This window comes from Micropterus dolomieu, linkage group LG21, assembly GCF_021292245.1.
Source record: "Micropterus dolomieu isolate WLL.071019.BEF.003 ecotype Adirondacks linkage group LG21, ASM2129224v1, whole genome shotgun sequence".
Classification (NCBI taxonomy): Eukaryota; Metazoa; Chordata; class Actinopteri; order Centrarchiformes; family Centrarchidae; genus Micropterus; species Micropterus dolomieu.
In genome coordinates, this window is record NC_060170.1 from 8,127,228 (window position 1) to 8,149,190 (window position 21,963).

General features: G+C 38.9%; 1 protein-coding gene across 4 annotated transcripts in view; it reads left to right on the forward strand.

Moving 5' to 3' along the window:
• The window catches only part of fras1 (Fraser extracellular matrix complex subunit 1), a 257,602-nt gene that overhangs the window by 183,847 nt on the left and 51,792 nt on the right, over positions 1–21,963 (forward strand). For 3 of the 4 annotated variants that reach the window (XM_046034200.1, XM_046034201.1, XM_046034203.1), the window contains 7 exons: positions 8,310–8,469; positions 8,949–9,127; positions 15,063–15,179; positions 15,812–15,926; positions 17,555–17,692; positions 19,000–19,032; positions 21,830–21,961. In XM_046034200.1, the coding sequence (XP_045890156.1) occupies positions 8,310–8,469; positions 8,949–9,127; positions 15,063–15,179; positions 15,812–15,926; positions 17,555–17,692; positions 19,000–19,032; positions 21,830–21,961 (874 nt within the window). The remainder of the gene's footprint in view (positions 1–8,309; positions 8,470–8,948; positions 9,128–15,062; positions 15,180–15,811; positions 15,927–17,554; positions 17,693–18,999; positions 19,033–21,829; positions 21,962–21,963) is intronic. The other variant, XM_046034202.1, reaches the window with a different exon arrangement.

Genomic DNA, 21,963 nt, shown 5'->3' on the forward strand with positions numbered 1-21,963 from the left:
TCCACACACACACAACTGACAGACTGATTTACATGCACACATGAATATATTGAGAGAAACTTTTCCAATTTTTTTTAAACCAGCTCAGATTTGGGGCGGCTGTGGCTTGGAGGTAGAGTGGGTTGCCCACTTATCGGAAGATCAGTGGTTCTATCCCCTGCTCCTCCAGTCTGCATGTCAAAGTGTCCTTGAGCAACATACTGAACCCCAAATTGCTTCCAAATTGCATCGGTGTGTGAATGATTAGTTTCTTTCTGATAAGCAGTTGGCACCTTGCACATGTTAGCTTCTGCCATCATTTTATGAATGCGATAAATGCATTTGACTGAGGTGCATGTGACAATGTGAATGGTCGGGACTAGAAAGGTGCTATACAAGGACAGTCCATTTGACACCTCATTTTAAGTGAAAGCAGCAGGTAGAGTGTAATTATGTCTAATCAAGACCCATAAACTAAATGAAAAAATACATATAGCAAGTCTCAAGTCTTTATTAGCAAATTGCAATCAAATGTGAAAGCTCACAACCAATCCAATGACACTGCAAGAGTTACTGCAAATTGTATTGTTATAGTAGTGTTTATACACAAACTCAGACCAGGTCCCTTTGGTGCAGTTTGATGAAATATGAATACAATTGTGCCACCTTCTTTGTGGCACAATATAGAGACAAAAAGGCATATATATTAATCTGTCTCTCTTGAGTCCTCAAAATAATACTGAGCACAATGAAAAAAAACATTGAACTCATTGTTTTCTGTTCTTACAGTAAGTTTTCATTAACTCAGCCGCACTCTGGCTGATAGGATTAGAAATACATAAGCTGTGTAGTTTTGGTGTTCCAAAAGCCTAGTTTCCAAGCAGTAGATCTCAAGTTAAGCCTCACAGCTTTAAGTCAAAGTCAATTCTAAAGTCTTTATTCTTGTAACTTGTCTGACACACACATGCTACGTCTGCCTTACGCACACACGTTAGATGTTGCTCCAAAGATGTATTTTCCGTTTGACGTTCTCTCTTGAGTCAGAAAAAGTAACTTCACTTAAACTTTATACAAAACAACATCTCACCTCACTGCTTGGCAGTTATATTTTAGTCCTTTTAGCAGAGAAACTTTTCAGTTTTTTTTTTTCTGCTCACACGGTCACTTCAGTTTGGTTTTGGAGGGCAGCTCTGTTTGTCTGGCTACATACAGATGGTGTGCTTCAGGCTCAACTCCTCTGCGTTTTCCCCTTCTGGAAATCAATATCATCCCACTCACACACATAGCAGTATCCGTTTACTGTAAAATGTCCTGATGCTGCATTCTGCCATACATTAGACAGAGCAGGATGGACAGCATGATGGAAAGTTGAGAGAATGCCCTTGATTTATGAGTCTTTTAGACGAGTCACTGCAGCATCAGTTTCTCCACTGCACAAGACTTCAGTGTAAAAATACTCCATTAATCTCAGATTAAAACACAAAAAGTGGTTGCGTTTTTAATACATTCTGGCATTGATATGGACAAAACAGAAAGTGGCGCATTAAAGTTATAATTTAAATCCAAAATATCAATATCAATTTTATTTATATAGCACACTTAAAACAACCAAGGTTGACCAAGGTGCTTTCAAGTTAAGATACAACAATAAAACATTAGAACATACAGTATATGATATACAGTGATAATAACTGAAATGCCAAAGAAAAGAGATGTGTTTTTAAGAGATTTAAAGTGGTTGAGAGTCGGGGCGGTTCTCATATGGCAGGTTGTTCCACAGGTTAGGGGCAGCTACACTAAAAGCTCGATCGCCTCTGGTTTTAAGTCTGCTTCTGGGTACATCCAGGAGGAGGAGACTGGCGGATTTTAGCGCTCTAGCTGGAATGTGAAGGCGAAGAAGCTCTGTTGGGTAAAGCAAAGCTAATCCATTAAGAGATTTGAAAGTTAAAAGTAAGATTTTAAAATCAATCCTGTAATGAACAGGAAGCCAGTGGAGGGAGCGCAATACAGGTCCCTCTTTTTCTTTCCTGTCAGGAGGCGGGCAGCAGCATTTTGGACTAACTGCAGGCGCTGAATGGATGACTTGTCTAAGCCCACATATAAGTTACAATAGTCAAGACAGGAAGTTATAATGGCATTGATCACCCTCTCTAAATCTTTATGAGGGAGATAGGCCTTTACCTTGGCTATAGTTCTCAAATGGAAAAAGCAAGATCTAACAGTAGCGGATATCTGTTCATCAAATTTAAATGCACTGTCCAATACAACACCAAGACTCCTCACAGTTGAGCGATTATTTGAAGTTAAAGGGCCATGAGAACCTACATGAAGCAGTTCAGGATGTCCAAACACTATGATCTCTGTCTTGTCTCCGTTGAGGAAGTTTAGGTTCATCCTTGTGTTGATGTCCTTCATACAGTCAAGCAGGGGCTGCAGTGAGCCTTTTGTTTTAACATTCAGGGGCAAATAAATTTGAATAACTTCTGCAAAACAGTGGAAAGAGACCTCATACTTCTCAAAAATGGAGGCCAGGGGCAGTATATATAAAGAAAATAAGATGGGGCCTAAGACAGAACCTTGAGGGACACCACTAGTAAATGGGGCCGTCTCAGAGGAATAATCACCGAGGTGGACAGAGAAGCTCCTATCTGTTAGATAGGATTGAAACCACCTAAGTGCAGTACCTTTGATTCCCACACAGTTTTCCAACCGTGACAAGAGGATTGAGTATCAGTATCAAAGGCAGCAGTGAGGTTTAAGAGCACTAGGACAGCAGAGACTCCTGAATCAACAGTTAAAATCAAGTCATAAAAAACTCTTAAAAGTGCAGTTTTAGTGCTGTGACTGGGTTTGAAACCAGACTGGAACTTTTCATACACATTATTATTAATTAAAAATGTTTGCAGCTGGGTAAAAACTACTTTCTCCAGGACTTTAGATAAGAAAGACAGTTTAGAGATGGAGATGGAGATTTTCCTTTTTTTAGAAGGGCTGCACAACAAGGCAGACGGAACATAACCAGAGACAAGACAGGTATTTATCAATGACAAAATACATGATCCAAAAAGAGAGCACTCCACCTACTGTAGAGGAAGCTCAACTCACCAAAATCACATCTCCATTCTCTTGTTTTCTCTGCATCACAGAGCAGCAGTCTGTAGTAAACATGAACACGCTGTGTGCGGTTTACTGACGTTACCCCACAGGAGTTCTGGATATTCAAGTTCAAATAGAAGTTCAAACCTCCCACTGTTATGTGGAACTAAGTTGTCTATTGTAGCTCTAACACTGTAGGCATCCTGCTGAGGAAGCTGCAAACTCAAAGAGGAGTGGCATGGAAGAGAGCAGTGCAAGAAAATTATTACAAAAATAGAAGATAAAAGGCGATAAAACCCAATATCTACTTAAAGAACCCACTATGTAGATTTCATGAACCCTGACTGCTTCCACAAAGTTTACAAATAAAATCCTGAGTGGTAATTGGCTTCGCCTTGATTTTAATAGACAGAGCCAAAGAGTCCCTAAATTTCAGAGCGTGTCACTCTTTGTATTTCCAAGTCCCTCATCCAGGCTGCAGCAGTGGCTGTCGTTGCCAGGCTGTGCCGAGGACAATAGGCTGCCTGAAAGTTGGATTACTGAGTTCAAAAGCGGAAGACTAATCAGGCCAATAATGACCCTCTGATCGATGGGCTTTCTCTCCACTGAGCTTGAGTTCTGAGCTGAGCTGGAGCTCGGCTGAATAGGAAGCAGGACCCATGGCTTTCAATTACTGTCTCAGAGAGAACACTTTGAGCCTCTGAAAAACCCTCGGGCTCTTCTATTCCCCAGCAGAAATGGAAGGGAATTAGATATATTTCTGATCAGCCGTCCAGCTTTGGAAGACTAATAGCTCAGTTCTGTTGTCAAGCAGAAGACAGAGCCTTCGTGGTTTGAGTTTAGTTCTTCTCCTGCTGAGCACTTGTCTTCATTGTTGTTAGAGAAAAAAATATTATGTTTTTTCTCTTTTAATTAAATTCTACATATCCCAAGTTTCTGATTACATTTTAGATTGCTCTGATTTGTTTCTGTTAAGCCGGCGCCCAGTGTTGCACAGCCCGATGTTTACTTTTGCCACACGCTCTCTCCTTTTAGACACCATGGCGGCATGTCTGAGATTAAATTAGAATTTGATGTCGATAAGGATTCAATCTCCATTCTGTGACTTTCACTTACTGTTTGACAACTCCATCAGCTTGTCCTGTTTACCCCTCTCCCAGTGAAATTATGAAAATATGAGAGATGACAATGTCATTGTCATTACAACAACATGACCATCACAGCCCGCAGCTAGCCGATTTTTATGGATGGCGACGATTTCATCTCGGCAGGGTCATTTATTTCTGTTTTTGTGGACTGCAGCCAACTCTCAGTCCAGCATCAACTCAATTTACGGTCCATCTCGGACCTGCTGGCCCCTTTAAGGGTTTGTGATTATGCATATTTCATATATTTGTTCTCAAAAGTACTACGGCTAAGGAAAATATTGTTATAAAATATATTATTAAATATAAATTATTTTATAAATAATATTATAATAATAAAATTATTTTCTGCATCATCGGCTGATCGCCTAGATTTATCCCACCAACAACTCCTCACCTTCCTTTCATATTTATCCCTATAGATATATTGAAAAGAACAGAAGGAAACAAAAAAATATTTTTATTGAGTCTGAAAGGGAAACAGATTATTTTTTTTACCTTTGACACTATTTTCCCATTTTTCTGTGTCTAAGTGACTAATGGGGACATAACATTTTGACATTTTTATTGTATTGAGTGAGCATGCTGCAGCTGGCAGCCGAGTTAGGAACGTGGGAAAATAGGTTGCTGGTTGAACAATACAGATTTTTCCCTTTAGGGCTAATATATCTAATATATTTTTAGCATAAGCTTTTCTCACAAATGGACATTGGTGACCAAATAATGTTCTGGTGATGAACCACTATCCTGGTGCAGCATGACATAATACAATACTTTAGTTGGAGCAGCAGTAATGCATAATTAATAGGACACATGCAGTATCAGCAGGTGGAGCTTGAATATATTTTCATAAAGTCAAGGATAAGTTCAAATCAAGACTTGAATCTTTTTCTATGTCTCGAGTTAAGGCTTTAGAGTGTCAGATCTCAGATAAGTCAGAACAGTCAAGTCCAAGCCAGTGTTCATTTTTGCCACTTAAATTATTTCATGTAAGATCTAAAAATGAGAACTTTGTATTGTTATTTCTATTTGAAGGAAGGGGCATTTTTGTTTTTGTGTTACGTAAACCAGTCCTATGATTGTGGATGGAGTTGAAGACATACAGTATATCCTGAGGAACGTGACATTGAATTAACATTATCCTAAGCTTTGCAGCAGCACTAAATATGTTAAATGAACAGCTCACAGACCCTCAGAAACTCTGACAATAGGTTAATGATTGCAGCAACCCCCCTTCTTCTCTGATATTCGTTTAATTCACCCTCTCAGTGACACAATCTGTTTTTCCACTGTCTCTATACTTTGTATCTCGTCAATCTGAAATTACATCAAGCAAATTGAGTTTCTTGCTTTCCCAGAGGTCAGAAAGCAGAGAAATTTCCTTGAGCATTTCAATTTCTTTGCACCTGTCTGAACAAGATAGGGCAACACAAATCTCACTTGGGAAAAACTAATTAGATTTGTGTGTTATTCAAGAAAGAAAATTAGAAAATTACCAAATGAGGGTGCAAGAGTCAGAAAGAGTTAGAGGTATGGGGAAATCAGGAGTTTTGGCAAACTTGTAAATCCAAAAAGGTCCCTCTAACCTCTTTTATTAAGTGCGCTGGTTTTGGATCTGAATGTCCTTGACAGACCTTAATGGTCAGCGGGAGAGGTTGATAATCTCCTGGATGAAAAAGCCTGTCATGCTGACTTACGTGTTTTCTGCTGTTTGTCTGCAATTTTTTTGCCTGCTGCTGTTACACTAAAATAGTGTGATCTGGATCCACCGAGCGGCAAGAAAGAGAGCCACTGATGGTCGGTGGGTTGTTATCTGCAAACACAGACACCCACACATGCACACACTCATTCTCACACACGTGCTCACTCTTGTAATCTGTTACCATATACTGCCACAGTGTTTATCCCACTGCACTGATCTCCTGCACTAAATGTTCAACTGTCTGTGTGTGTGTCTGTATGTGTGTGTGTGTGTGTGTGTGTGTGTGTGTGTGTGTGTGTGTGTGTGTGTGTGTGTTCAGTTGAAACGACTGACCTGACGTAAATATTTTATGAATGTTTTGGTAATACTTTTTTCTTAATGGCAGAAATGCATAATAAATGTTTGGCCGTCCATCAATGAACAGTTGTGGGTTTCTTACTTTCTAATAAGCCATCATGTCTACCTTAATTCATGTTATATCAGTAAATATATTTCTTTTGGTCTGGATGCTCTGCAAACCCATTACCTAAGTAATTAGTAAGTAATTCAACTGTGTGTTCATAATAAAACATTGATTATCAATTCTTCCTTCACGGAAACACATTTCACAACAAAAGGTTGGGCTATTGGGCGGAATTTTTTTGTACAAATGCAATCCAATTGAAAATATATTGCAGTATTAAGTAGGCCAAAATGAGTGTAACTGTGTTGTGGACATGGGGCATTAAATTCATATATCTTATGTAAAAATATTTGAAAGAATACATTACTCTATTTCCTGGCTGTTCCGCCAGTATATGAATGTGTGTGACTGTTAGTTTCTGTTTGAGCACTTAGGCTCAGTGTGTGAATGGTGAATGCGGATGTAGTGTAAAAGCACTTTGAGTGGTCAAAAAGACTGGAAAGGCGCTATACAAGTACAGAGCATTTACATTTAGTCTCAATTCTAACACACTGTACCATTAAGACTAATGTTACCCTAATGTCTTGCCCCCAAGTGTACCTGCAACTTGGATTTAGTACCACCTTTTCAGGAGTGACAACATTTTGGTTCAGGAGCTTGCCACCAAAGCAGAGAGAGCACAGTGGAAATAAAGCAGAACCCATGGCAATGGCTTCACCTTGAGTTATGGGTTGTCTGCAATTGATAAGACCTTAAATATTTCTTTCTTGATGTACAGAATACTTTAGGTAAATAGCTGTGAGCAATTTCCCTAAAGTGAGCAAAGTATGACGTCTACATCAAAGTTGGAATATCATTGTTTTTCATAGATTTCTGCACATGCAATATCTATCAATATAAAACGTTTTTATATAAACTATTTTGACAATTAGATGACTTTATATCCTTTAACTTCATTCAGATGTAATGTGGAGCTTTTGTTTACAGAATAAACAGCAGGTTGGTTTTATAGATGCCCAAGGAGTATGTCATACCGGTTTTTATTTAGACAGCAGGGTGACACAGTGACTAAGAGGTCTAGTTTCAAAACCTTCCTGACAGCAGGCATCTCCTCTGTTGAAATGTCCTCGAGCGACACTGAATCATCCACCAGCTCTGTGTGCTCTCTGGAACCGATCCTGCTCTTTGTTCTTTGCTTTGGAGGGAGGGCAAGCAAAATGATGAGTTACTCTGTCACAGATCAATACAGCTTCACCAAAATAAATCAAAAAAATAAGATTCCAAAGTTGTGCAGGCAGTTCTTAGACTGAGAAAGCACAAATTGAGTCTTTTATGATACTTATTGGTGGTGCTGACTTTGGGCTTAGCGCTCAGGTGACACTGCTGCTGATTGACAACGCTTTACAACAGGCTTCTGGGACTCACAAACCTGAGGTTGCAACAGATGTAGAATAAAACAATCTACACAAACTGTGACAATACAAAGCGAAAATGACATCAGGCTTCACCTGAGGAACAAACAACAGAGTCTGCTTCTCTCCTCTAGATCAGTGTCTATAACACAGTAATTCACAACATATTGCTCAATTTACCTTGTATGAAAGTAAATTTAATCTAAATTGTGCTACTGCACCATGGCTAATTCAAGCTTATATTGTTGTTCTTTAAATCAAAAATTATGTTGTACAGAACATTCTGTACACAAACAGAAACAGTACATTTCTGGAGTTTTTCAATCTCACATCAGATCTATGGCTGTAATGGCTCCAACTGATTTTCTTGACAGATTTTATATAGTATGGGAGGAAAAAAATTTTAAGAGAAAAAGAGCTGGGTTGTTGGAATGGACAACGACAGGTGAACTACTGAAAAAGCAGCAAAAATATCCCAGTAATTTTCACTAGTACACAAAAACCTAAGGATCTCATAGATTTGGTTAAAATTATTTTTTTTGTGTGTGTGTGTGTGTTTGTTTATATTTCAGGCTGCTGACTCTCCTCACATGATGTCTGTGCTGATGACCTGGGTGAAGGAAGGAGGCATGGTGCGACTAGATAAAAAATACCTACAGGTGGACTACAGGGGGGTCAGCACTGACAACATCGTCTACACCATCCACACCTCAGATGGAAAACCCAAATATGGTACAAGCTCTTTAACATTCAGTCACATGTAAAGCCAATTCAAAAGATTCAATTCAAAACGGACTCTTTAATACTTTAAAGATCTGAAAGATTGCATACTTGTTTTTTTTAGAAGGCTTTATTTGGTTGTCTGCATGAGATATGTTCTTAAAAATCCTGCCGCTATGGGCCAAGATAGAAGTCCATAACACCTGCTCTAACACTAATTAAATCAAACCCTAACCTTGCATGCTTGTGTCTAATCTTAACCTAAACGCAGCCATTTTAAACTGTGTGTCTAAACTCATACATCGTAGAGCTTATATCTTGTGACAACAGTTTTCAACCTTTCTCCTAAACTCGACCTTTAAGTGTGGCGGGATAATCACAGCACTTCTGCCCCTAATTCTGGTGGGAGATGATCTGGGGATCATTATAATAATTGTGTTATGTATAATAACTGAGAGAAACAGTTAATCACCTCCACCTTCTGTGTCCAGGTGAGGTAGTGCTGGTGTCCATGCCAGCTGACGGCCCGGCAGAAGGCTGGCGTCCCTCGCTAACCGACGACCGAGGCTTCACACCTACGACTTCCTTCACTCAGCAGGACGTAAATGACGGCACCGTCTGGTACCGCCACTTTGGCGGGGCGACCAACAGTGACTCCTTCCAGTTTCAGGTCAGTGGTGATTCTAATTCCATTTACAACAGATGTGTTACAGCCATGTTTGTCAGTCATCTGCCTCACTGATGTCTGATTGAAGAACTATGCTTCAGTTTGAATGAGTACAGCTGTCTACATCAACGACTTTACACAGGTAACTGTGACACAAAGCACACTTTTATGTGCAAGTCTATTATCTTTTACCTTTTGAGTGCATAATAGTGATGTGTTGGTCGCTAATGAGACGGCTCTATTAGCAGGCTCTTTTAAGTGAACGGCTGGAGCCGGCTCCCGTGTAAGAGTCGAATTTCATTAGCAGGGTGTTTTTTTTGTTATACCACTAGGATAGTTATTCTTGACATATCATACTTTTTAACCATCAATGTGACAGATTATTTCATTGTACTGCAGATGAAGAATCTTGAAAACTTATTTCTTGTGATAAATAAAAATTGTAACTTAGGCAGTAACCAACAGAGGTGGTGGAGCCAAAAGTCCCAAATCGCGGAAAGGAACAGAGCCATAGGACCTGGCTACCTTCAAAGAGCCATATTCCCATCACTAGTGTGTAACATTGAAAAAATAAAAATTAAATTTGTAAAATTGGATTTCATTCAGTACAAAACAGAAAGCTGGAATACTTTGTTACAGTGTAGAAGTGATCTCAGTGAAGTACAGAGAAGAAGCGCTACAGCAATGAGCGCCAACCATCACATGAAATTGTTGAGTTTTTAATCTCAAAGTAAACAAATGCCAGATGAGTTATGAATTTACCCACAGTAGACCATTATATGAAATAGTTTTAAAAAAAACAACGGAGGAATACGCTGTCAGGATAAACATGACAAGGTTTTATTTATTTTTTTACTTACTACTGAGTGTGCAGTACTACTGCTGTACGTATAAATAATTTGAGAAAACTGATTAAAGAAAATAAACACACTGTGAGACGAGAAAACCTCAGGGGGCCGATAAGCACGGCTCACCCCGAAAGAAAAAGAGGAGGAGATTATGACGGAGACGCATGTTGTTGTCCTTGTTTTTTCTCTCGTGCCAGCGTTCTCTCTCTGGAGTTTACTTTGAAGTACAAACACTAAGTCATGTTCTCTTGTTCCCTTGTGTTTACCTCCTCTCTCTCCTCTTTTTCCGGACCTCAACCTTTCCAACATCTCTTCCTCTCACTTGATTTATTTCTTTCCCCCTCCTCTTCCTGTCATCTCAGTCTCTCTCTCTCTTTTATCTCTGTCTGTCTCTACTGTTTCTTGTATTATTTTTATTAGCACCATGAAATTATATGGGTATACATCTATAAAAACTGTGCGCTTTATAGGAATTTGTAAAAAAATGTTCTTCAGTTTTTGTTTTGTTAATTTGAAAGCTCATCACTCAGCAGTTGTTTTAATCACCAACCACTTAACAGTTGTCTCTATATTCACTTAGACAGTATTTTGGCGTGTGTCTCATTTTTTGTTCGATATCATTTATTCCTTCCCAACTCTTCCTTAAGTGCTTTCACCATGGATTTCTTCTCCTTCAGTCCGATCTTTGGCAACTTCCTGTGTGATTCATAGGCACTCAAAATCAACCCATAGCGACTTATCTTGATTAGCGTTAATGACACCGAATTACTTGCAAATTGGCTCCAAATCCGAGACAATCCCCGTAAAACCGATGCAGCATTCATCATGCTGCTGTTAGAGCATTTCCATGCCAGCCTCTGCTTCACCTCGACTCCACCAGAAAAACAAAAGAGGCAGCCAAAAGCTTGTAGCTACATCTAATCATCTGTCTCCCTCCGTCCAGCCCCCCACATTTTGGCTCCATCCATCAGGGCAAAGGCATTTCAATTACAGTGCTGGATTCAAATTAAATTCTCAAGTGCCTCATCATTTCGACGGTAAGTGGGAAAGCAGAAATGAGGAAGAGCGAAATCCTTCACAAACTGAACCGCTGGAAGCGTTTGTACTGTTTGTCAGCGGTGGCGATTAAACTTGACGGTTTGTCAGGGTGGTATTATAGTCCTCCGCTGGTTATTAGAACTGATTGTTGTGAAATTCACTCTGCTTCTGCTACTGAATGGAAGTAGGCTGCACTGCACTCTACACATACATCTTATGCTACAACAATTCATTTAGCAAATCAAAACCATGTTTGAATCAAAGAGATGGTGATTTGGTGCCCTTGAAATTTAAACTGGAGTAAAAAGTAAAAAAAAACAATTCTTAACTTTCTATCTAAGGAATATCTTACTGAACCTATACAACAAAGAAACCAGTCACTTGTGCTATAAATTTATTCTGTTAATTAAAGAGGATTAAAAACAAAACTAGGAGCTAAAATGGGCTAAAAAGCTCCGTAGAGCTGCAGAGTTGGTAATTGTCTGTGGATTCGTCATTTCAAGCAACGCATTTTATATTCGAGGTAGTCATTTGAATCATTAATATAAAGATAATAATTGGTGAAGCTTTAGGCCCTACTGTGGTTCTAAATATGACACCACCTTTGCCCCTGAAAGTGTACGTACCAGCCACTGGACCCAACGCATGGTACAGGAAATCCAACGAAAGATGCATAAAGTAGTGAAACAGTTTTTAAAGCTGCACTGCAAAGGAAACTACAGGTGGAAACCAGAAGAAAGCGTTTGAGAATGCAATAACCTGCTCTCAGAACTCATTTGACCTGATGTCAGTAAACCTCACACAACAACCTGTTTATTAGCTTTACAGTGCCTTATGCCCTCTTCAGATTGAAACGGGTTGTATTTCACTTGAAGCAGAGACCTCTGTTTAATTTGGCAGTAGAGGTGAGACTGTTTTTTTTTTTGTTGATAAAGCAAGTGTATTTTTATATAAGTTCTTGTTTCGTGCAGTTGTGATTTAAGAATCATAGTATTTCACATTATAAAACATATAATACTTTTTTGTTGAATGGAATCAACTTAATAATCAATAGTTTACTGCTGAAACACTACTTTAAATAAATCCAGCTGACTCAGCACTGACTCTCATGGTAACATTACTTGTGATTGGTGGCGCTGACTCCAGGCTTCATGCTGCTGTTACATTACTCCTGACTGACAGCGCTGACTACAAGTTCTTGAACTTTCTTTCCCTGAAATGCCACTGATGTGACAGGTACAAGCAGCGGCAGCAGAATAAGTAAGTGGTGACAAAAATTGGCTTTTAGAATGAACAACCGAGGCCTCTGCTGATGCTTATGTATCAGGGGACAAAACAAGTTGAGGCTACATATTGTGGAGAATCTTAGGTAAGAGAAATAGAGCACCAGTAACACAGTTTGATATAAAAGTTGAAACAAAAAACTGTTTATTTAAGTAGTATGGGGGCGGAGAGGAGCCGAGCCAAAACTCCAAGTGTAGTTTTTTCTAGACAGAAAGGCAGAGGGGATTAGACTGCTTCTCCACAACTTATCAGCAGTTCAGTTAATATCATCATACATTCTCATTTAAATCATCAGCTTCATTATAAGCTGGCAGAAGTACAGAGGTGCAGAGGTCTAAGGTCATCGCTATAGGAGAGAAGAGCTGAGAAAAGAGAGGACATTCGTGTTGAGGAAGGTGGATATCTTGTACTGTAGGTAGAGCTCTTCTCCTTACCTGTTAAGCAGTGGTGGCTAATACTGCTTACGTGCTCCGCCCCTTAGAAGGAAAACAACTGCTCTAGAGTGACGTCAAAGTCGCATCACTTCCAATCTGACCGTCCAGACTGAGGTCACATTCCAAATAATCCAATCTATATCAGATTTGGACCACATATCAAAGTGTCCCAAATCCGAACTGGAAAAGATAAGATTCCATGTGACTTGGCCTGAGTCACTAATGAGCAAAAAATCCAGATTTGGGCCACTTTAGCCTGTAGTCTGAATGTAGCCTATGAGTATGTTTACCTGAGATGGACCTCTAGTGGCTGTGAGAATTATGCCTTTTGTCTGTCAGGATCAAAAACAAAAGTTCCACTTCATTTCATGTTTCCTACTGACAATCAACGTCGATTTCCTTTTACCGTGACCTTGACTTTTCTTTAATCGTGACCTTGACCTTTCTTTAACCATAACCAAGTAGTTTCATCTTTTCCTAATCTAACCAAGTGATTTTAGGTATCATAACCAAATTTTAAACATTGCTGTGGCCAGTCAGTAAGCTGTCCTATGAGCCACTTTCGTAATAGTCTTATGTAGCAGTTTTGGAATGCACTGACGAACGATTATCTCCTGCCCATAGAGGTGTCAATTATCGAACTTACTCAGAGAGAAGTCAGAGGTAACAGAAAAACCGGGCAAGTGGATTGTTGTTATGTGAGATTACAACCTCTTCACACACAGGCAATTAAAAAGTCATTCACTTCATTAAAAAAACTACATATATACTGTACATACGTTTTTTTGTTGTTTCGTTTGGAGGACTTGTTGGCTTGTGCTAAATATTCCAAATAAACTTTGCAGACATCACTTCCTGTGCGCAGGAAGAGCAACTTTATGACTCATTTGCGGTTGAGCTCGCCTCATTCACAAATCAAAAAAATGTATTTGAACCCTGAGGGACATGTTTTTGAGGGTCTAGACGACAGAATTATTGTTTTCTCTGGAAAAGGAAAATAACTTCTGTTGTAATGCAATGTATAAAATGTATTACAATTGAAAGTGTAATAACATAAATGTAGATGTAATTTAAATTAAAAAAAGTGGATTTAGTAACATGAAAGGGAGAATCAAACATTCACTGAATGCTGATAGATGATTAAAATCTGTTAATATTGACAGTTATACAGTTATTGAATGGTTGAAAATAGAATTACTTGCATTACTTTTTCCACATTTTGTTATGTTACAGTCTTATTCCAAAATGGATGAAATTATTTTCCTCATAATTCTACCAACAATACTCCATAATGACAACGTGAAAGAAGTTTGTTTGAAATCTTTGCAAATTTATTAAAAATAAAAAATGAAAAAAAGGACATATACTTAAGCATCCATTTAGAAATGAGGCTATAACATAATAAAATGTGGAAAAAGTGAAGCGCTGTGAATACTTTCTGGATGCACTGTAATTATTCAATGAATATTATCTTTCTAAAAATAATTACATTTCCACATGAATGTGAAATATTGCCCAACAATGGCTGAAAACATAAGCAGAACTCAAACATTTACTGCAAAGCAGCTCCCTATCAAGTTTGAAACAAGGAGCAATTTTGAGAGTGCCAGAGAATGCTGGGTGTTTTGGAAAAGAGAGGAAATTATCATTATTTTCAATTTACTTCACAGATTTACTTCAAAGAGGTGTTTGTTCTGTCCAGTGCTGTCAACTGACTGAGCAATCTGCTGCTTACCAAAACACTCTTAGGCTCCTTATCTGTCCTTTAATGCACCTTACATTTTGAAACTGAAACTGTATATATGGATTTTACAAAGTCAATTCAAAAGTGAACATGGGTGTAGTTTCTTCAGTAACAGTAATAACCACTCTAACACTGGACACAAATTAGTACTTAAACACGGTCAGCTGAGCAATGAGATCATTAAACTGAATTTTACTCAAATCAGCACGTCCTCCATTAATATTCATGCTGTCTAGACAATCATTTATGGAAAGAAACTGCAGCGCAGCCTGATGCCGGGTTCACTTTCTGTTGTCACAGTCACTTGATTCTAGCCGCATTTGTTGTATCTTACTTCTGGTGATTCTCAAGAGCCTGTCATCAGCTCTGTCACTCTGAAATAATATCTAATACACAAGCCAGTTTGCGGTGGAAAAACAGACGCTTATTGAGATAATCTGCTGCAGATTGAGACTTCAAACCTCAAGATAAGAGAAGTTTAGAGTGAGTACAGGATGAAGATAATGGAAGAGGGGTATGTCTGGGTGTTTTGAGTGTATTTCTTGAAGATACAAGTTTTCAATCTCTGATATAAGAGTGTGTGTCTACAGGTTTCCACAGAGGCGGCCCCTGTCACACAGAGTGATGCCCAGACCTTCACCATTGGCGTCCTGCCTCAGATCCCAGGATTCCCCCAGCTGGGCCCCGACTGTGACCTACAGATCACGGTTAGGGATAAAACAAAATGGCAAACTTAACCAAAACTTGACTTCTATAAAGTAATGCATGCATGTTCTGGAAAACAATGGGTTGTATTGCATTGTAAGCTTTTAATTTATATTTGTATCATTATTTTATTGATCCAAAGGAAAAGAAACACATAAAACACATGGTTCCTTCTCCACATCTGGTTGTTGTGCTTTCCCACCTCCTACAGTATAACCCACTATCCAACTATGCCGACCAAATATAGAAATATATAAGATAATAAAAATGTAAGAATAATTAATAAAAGATGAATAAATAAATAAATAAATAAATTCCAAATTGTCAAATAACAATCACAGTAGGCAAAGGTAACTGTATCTGAAAACTTTATTTCCAAAATTGTAATTATCAGTTTTTGAACTGGGAAATCCTAATGCTAATGGTATTTCAACATGGACATGTTTTCTTTAAAAGAAGTGGGAACTCTGTAGCTACTGGTGTGCTTAGACTTCCAGTTGTTTGTGTATGTGGATCGCTCAGTTAAAATCGCATGGGGCACATAAGAGTTGGAGGATGCGGCAGCTTTTGTTTTACCTCTGTTTTTACCTCAGCGCCTGTGTGTGTGTGTGTGTGTGTGTGTGTGTGTGTGCAGGCTCTGGAGGATCGGGTGACCGAGATAACGCCTTCAGCTCTGTCCTTCATTGACTCAGAGACTCCCAGCGAGAAGCTCATCTACAACATCACCAAACCCCTACCACAAGGCCAAGGTCAGCCCCCACACGCATACACACACTTAGCTTTTCCCTAATAATGTGGAAAATATTATAAGTATTCAAATCTAACTTCTGTCAGTGGGCTGGAGTCTTATAATTAGATACAGTGAGTGAGCTTCTGAGCTTGAGCTTGTGTTTGACTCTGAAGCAGAGTGGGAGAAATTAAGCTACACTGTTCCTCATTAATTATCACTTAAGCGCCCATAAACAAGGCGCTGACATCCATAGTTGCTGTGATGGAGCTTCTTACTGATCAGTTTGATTTAGCAGCTGTGAGTTTTACATCTACAAAATCTTCTCTGGACAAATAAAAATAAATGTTAGAAAAGAAGATTTTAAATTCTTGTACGAGCAATTTAGGAGAGCTTTAGCCTTAATGTCTTGATCAATGTTTTAGCTTTTTCCAGCTGGGAATACAAGCCAGATAATGACAAACTGTTGTTCATAAGCCTGCATCCGTGGCATTGCCACCCTTTTTTAATTACTGTCTTTCAGTCTGGACTTTTACAAGAATTAATGTTGATTTCCTTTTTGCTGAATTTAATGTGGCGTTCAGAACTGGAGCCATTAATTTCAGCGCTGGACCATCTGACAGACTGGTGTATCATTTTAAACTCTCCGTCTAATGAAAGGGAAAAACGATTCACAACGGGTCCTGTTCATCAACTAATGGACTGATAAATTTGTGTGGAAATCATTTTGAACAGAGCCAATGAAGAGGAGGACAGATTCAGATTAAACAGCATTTGTCATGAACGTTTTATTTTCTGAAATTAGATTTGAACCTTGCTACCCAGTTTCTGTTATATTTGTTCAGAGAGAAATGCTAATGGATTTAATTTATGTGTACGTGTTGGCAGGTTTGCTTTTCAGTCATCAGGAAGTTCTGTAATGTTGTTGATAAATCATTAAACCCTTAAAACACATAGAGTTTTGTTTTAATATTCAATAGAAACCCACTATCCAACTATGCCGATACATAGTATACATGTTGAACACTAGTAAATTACACAGCATTTTTTTTTACTATAGCACAGAATTCTATAGTAAAAAGCTATGCTCGCTATAACTGACTACTAAATGTAAAGAAGTAAATCAGCTTTAAATGGAATTTCAAAATAATAATGGCGTTGTCAGGTCACCATGCTGTCTAACAACGGTACCTAGAAAGCGAGGCACTAGTATGTCAGGTTTATTCAGGAGTATTCATGAAGGGAGAAATACACCATGTATACAGCATATCTGCCAATATTGTTTTCCAAGACAGCCTTCATCTTGGGTTGATGTGCTGGAAGGCTATTATATTTCCCGGCATTGACGCCTGTTGATGCACATGATCTGTATGGTCTGTACTTGTAGAGCGCCTTTCTAGTCTTCCAACCACTCAAAGCGCTTTTATAATACTATCACATTCATTTTATAACACTATCACATTCATCCTTTCACACGCCATCATACACTGAGCCTAACTGCTCAGAACAGAAACTAACTAACATTCACACACCGATGGAACAGCCATCATGTGGTATTACCCTTTTGAGATTATTTGTGCCCCCAGTACAGCTTCGCAAAAGAAGGATAAATGTTTGAAGAGAATTGCTTGCTGTGCTCCTTGTCCTCAGGTGCGATCGAGCATCGGGACATACCTTACACACCGGTGAAACATTTCACTCAGGCTGACGTCAATAATGGCAAGATCATCTACAGACCACCACAGGCCCCGTCACACCTTCAGGAGCTCTACCAGTACTCCTTTATCGGTGAGATGCACACACTCTCAAATCAAGTCCTAACCTGACATAAGTGTGATAATGTGATTAATACACTTTCATACACACTCACATACACTAACCTGTAGCTCCCATGTAAAACACTAATATTAGGAGATTAGGAGAACCTGCCAGCTGTGTCACTGGGTAATAGTGTAGCTTTTGGGAGATCGAACAGTATGTGACCTTAGCCCTGTACTCTAGATGATGACAACATCCAGTAATGGATAATAAGCACTTTTTTCCATTAAAATGCCTGTAGTATACATTCTAAAAATCAAATATAATTAATCTGAAATGGCTGCAATGGGCAGATTTATTTTGAAACTGTTTCAGTTGAGCAGCCACATATTGCTCTTTAGCTGAGCAGTCTGCCGTCCCCTGCCACAAGTACTTTCTGTGGAAACAAAAAAAGTAATCCCAGCGTTACAACACTTTGGTTGGTTTTCTAGGTTTATCACACGTATTATTTTCAGGTGATTTACTATTCATAGAACTGCTACAAGTTCTGATGATTGAATATGTCACCTTCTGTCACTCACTCTGGTGTTTTGGTAAAGGGGGCACACCACTGACTTTACATGTCAGAGTTAATTTAGTAGATAGCGAGAGTACTACTCAGCCTCTGGAAACAGTTTTGTAATGTCCTCTATATCACTTCAGTAGGAGACGACTGTACCAATTAAGGTGAAAATGTCCTTCTTGTAATGTCTGATAGATGAAAATCCTGCCTCTATGTTATACTAGCAAGCAAGACTTAATTATGATTACTAATTATCTGTATATCTGTTTAGAGAACTCTTAATTTGATGATCTGAAGATCATTTAGTCTTTTTGTCAAGCTTTGCCAACACTCTTTAGATTGTTGTTTAAGGTTTTTTAACATTTTGCGAGTCATTTTATAAAACCCTGGATCATATATATTATCGCCAAGCTATCAACAATAAACTTAGCATACATGGTAAATATTGTGACTGGTACAGTGGGAGTTTAATTGAAACAATCTAATGCCGGTGAGACATTTTCAAACTAAATCTTTGATGTTTTTAAGAGACGTGCATTCCAAAAGATAATCCAAGATCAAATATGACTTCAATTTCTCTTAATCTGGGTTTGTGGAGCTCCAGTGGAAAGCTTTGCATCAGTAAGCCGTCCTCATTGCCTCCTGAGCTTTATGCATTATAGCGTCATCCGTTAAGTTTTTATGTTCACTGCAATGCCCTCTCAACTCTGCCTGAATCCGCTGTTTTTTACTTTGATCACCTCACAGTTCAGTTTGCTTTTTTTAATCCCAACAGGTCTGCCGGAGTCGCTGAGTGTCTATTTCACAGGTAAATACTTCATCTTCCCCAATTTAGAGAGGAGGAGGAGGAGGAGGAAAAGAAGGAGGAGGAGGCGGCAAATTGTTTCCTCCGTCTCCTTCATCCTCTTCTCTCTTTTTCTCATTCCCTCAACCAACACATTTTTCTTCCACCGCCTCTCTTCTCTGTCTCATCTTCTCTCCTCACTTCCTCCTCCGTCTTCAATCTTCTCCTCGCTACTCCTTTCTACCCATGATATCTCCGACTACTCCGAATATTTGTCTTCTCCTGTCTTCTCTTTCCTCAATCTCCTTTCCATTTCTTCTTTTCATTCCCCTCCTCTTTTTTCCTCACCCTCTCCCTAGTCTTCTGCTTTCCGCACTACTTTATCTCCATTGTGTTTTCATCTTTCTTGTTGTGACACTTTTTCTGACTGCTCCTCTTCTCTGACTTCAATTTCTCCTGTTCTGTCCTTTCCTTTCCTCTGCACTTCCTTTGGCTTCATGTTTCTCTTGTTTGTCCTTCTGCCTCGGTCTCTCCTTTCTTGTCCTTTCTTGTTTACTTTCCCTTCATTTCAATCTTTACCATGTCCTTTCTCTTTCCTGTCCTTGGATTTGCTTCTCTCATCTCCAGGTTCCTGTCGTCTTGTCTCCTTTCCTTGACTCCTAGATCTCTGCCCCATTTTTTCCTTTTCCCATCTTCTTCTCCACACTAATGCTGCATTCCAGTCAAAGTTGGTGGATGGAAATTTCCACTTCAAATTTCCAACTTCCGACCTCTTGGCATTCCAAGCGCACGACGCCAAACGTAAACAAATTTAACTCTCAGCAGTGCCCACGGACACATACTGAACGCAGCATAAATCTCTCCTCTCTTTCCCTCTTATTTACTGCTATACATCTTCTCCTGCATTTTAGCTCCGTCACTTTTTGTTGTTTGTTACACTTGTCACTTTTGTGCTGATCTGGCTCGACTGGGTCTTCAGATCCTCCGTGATTTTCTGGTCTGACTCTTTGATTCTGAGAAAACCAATTCTCTTCTGTTTACTGGACGTTTTGATGAAACGCTATTGCACTCTAACTCGCTCCCCAACTAGAGCTGTTTGGGAAATATGTGTTTATGGGTGTTCAGAGACTTCACCAAAGTGCTTTTCAATTCAGTGTAGGCCTTAAGGGCGCACACACACACACACACACATACAGACACGTACGCAAACTTACAGTAGCCTCTTATGCTTCAGTTCTGACCAAGTACTCAGGGACACTAAGTAAAAGATGACTTTTAGATGGTGTTTGCCAGTGTGAAAAGCACAACAGTTACCAACAATCATTTATTGATATGTGGATTAAAATAAGAAGAAAATGACAAAAAAAGGTGCATAAATATAAACAGACATACTTTGCAGTAACTGACATCATGAGGTAAATAGTTATGAAATAGAAACACTCAACAACCTAACAAACAAACATTACTTACTTTACCAGACCATACTGTACAGGTCAGCAGTATTGTATGTCCAATAAATTATACACAGGATGGTTTACTGCTAATATTGCCATACATAATTAAACATGCAGGACATGGAATGTTGCATTAGTTTATACTTTGCATCAGCTAATTAGACCAGAAATCCGGCAGAAATGTCAGACGAGTGGGAAATTATCTCCCAGTAATGAATCATATAATGATATTTGTGTGAGGTTTGTAGTCAGGGTGTTTTTGCTGCATTACTGATTGTAATCAATTGTAATTAATCAAGAGATATTCTACCGATGATCAAATTCTCACTTTCTGTAGGTTGAAAAGGAAGCTGTACAAAGTTTGTTGTTTCCTTTGCAGGGATTGTTACAAAGGATTTCAGTAACTCCAGAGAAACAGCTCCTGCAGCAGAATCCCCTGTTGATCTGTGTGTCCAGTATGTCCCAAACAGTAACCAAATAAACTGTAGAAAATGTAAGATAATTTGCAGGGAATGACATGCTGCTTCTTTAAAGTGATGATAGTCACGATACAATATTTCTTACTTTACTCTGTGGATATGAAAACACTTTCCCACATTGTCTCTCATAACTTTTAGTAATCTTTCTATAACTAGCATTATAGTAAAAATTCACATGTTGCTGTACACATTTCATCAAAAAATATCAATTAATTAATATCTCTTATTAATTTCCCTTTTTTAATTCCAGTGAATTAATTATTCACCAGAATAAAGCAGGAAAATGCATCAGCACTTATGAAGTCGCAAGTTCTAAATTTGAAATAAACAATTTTTTACTGTGTCCTTGTTAATCGATCACACTATCTTTTTATATTCCAGCGTGATAATTGGCTTGTTGTACTTTCTAGGTTAGTTGATTTTTATTTCAGGCCGTGTGTAGAAGTGACAAGTGGAGCCAATTAAGCCTGTTATCCCTCCAAAGCATTTAATTCCGAGTTTCCACCCGAATCCCTGATCAATCGCTTCAGCAATCAATTCAGCAATTGGTTCTGTGTCTCGATTCATGGAGATGTTTAATTACAGCACCTTTGCTCTTACGTTTTTTTTTTGTTTTTTTTCCTCTTGTTTTTAGAGAGTCGTCTTGAGAAAGCCAATTAGCTATTTTTTCCCAGTTTCATCCTTTAAAGGTATTCCTCAGTAGAAGAGCTGGGGAGATATTTTGCATCAGAGGTGTGTGTGTTTGTTTGTTTGTTTGTTTTAGAAAGTCTGGGCCTATCTTGTTCATTTCCTTAGTTTTTGTGTGTCTTTTTCTGTCTTTTCATGTTATGTGCATTCACTTGCATTGTTTTTTATGTCCTTTCTGTGTTTCCTGTATGTGTGTCTCAGTGTCTGACGGTGAGCACACCACTCCGGAGTTGGACTTTGCCGTCCTTCTGCTGTCGAACCATCAGCAGCCGCCGGTGTTTCAGGTTCTTGACCCACTGCTGGAGGTCACCGCGGGAGGACAGGCCACCATAGGT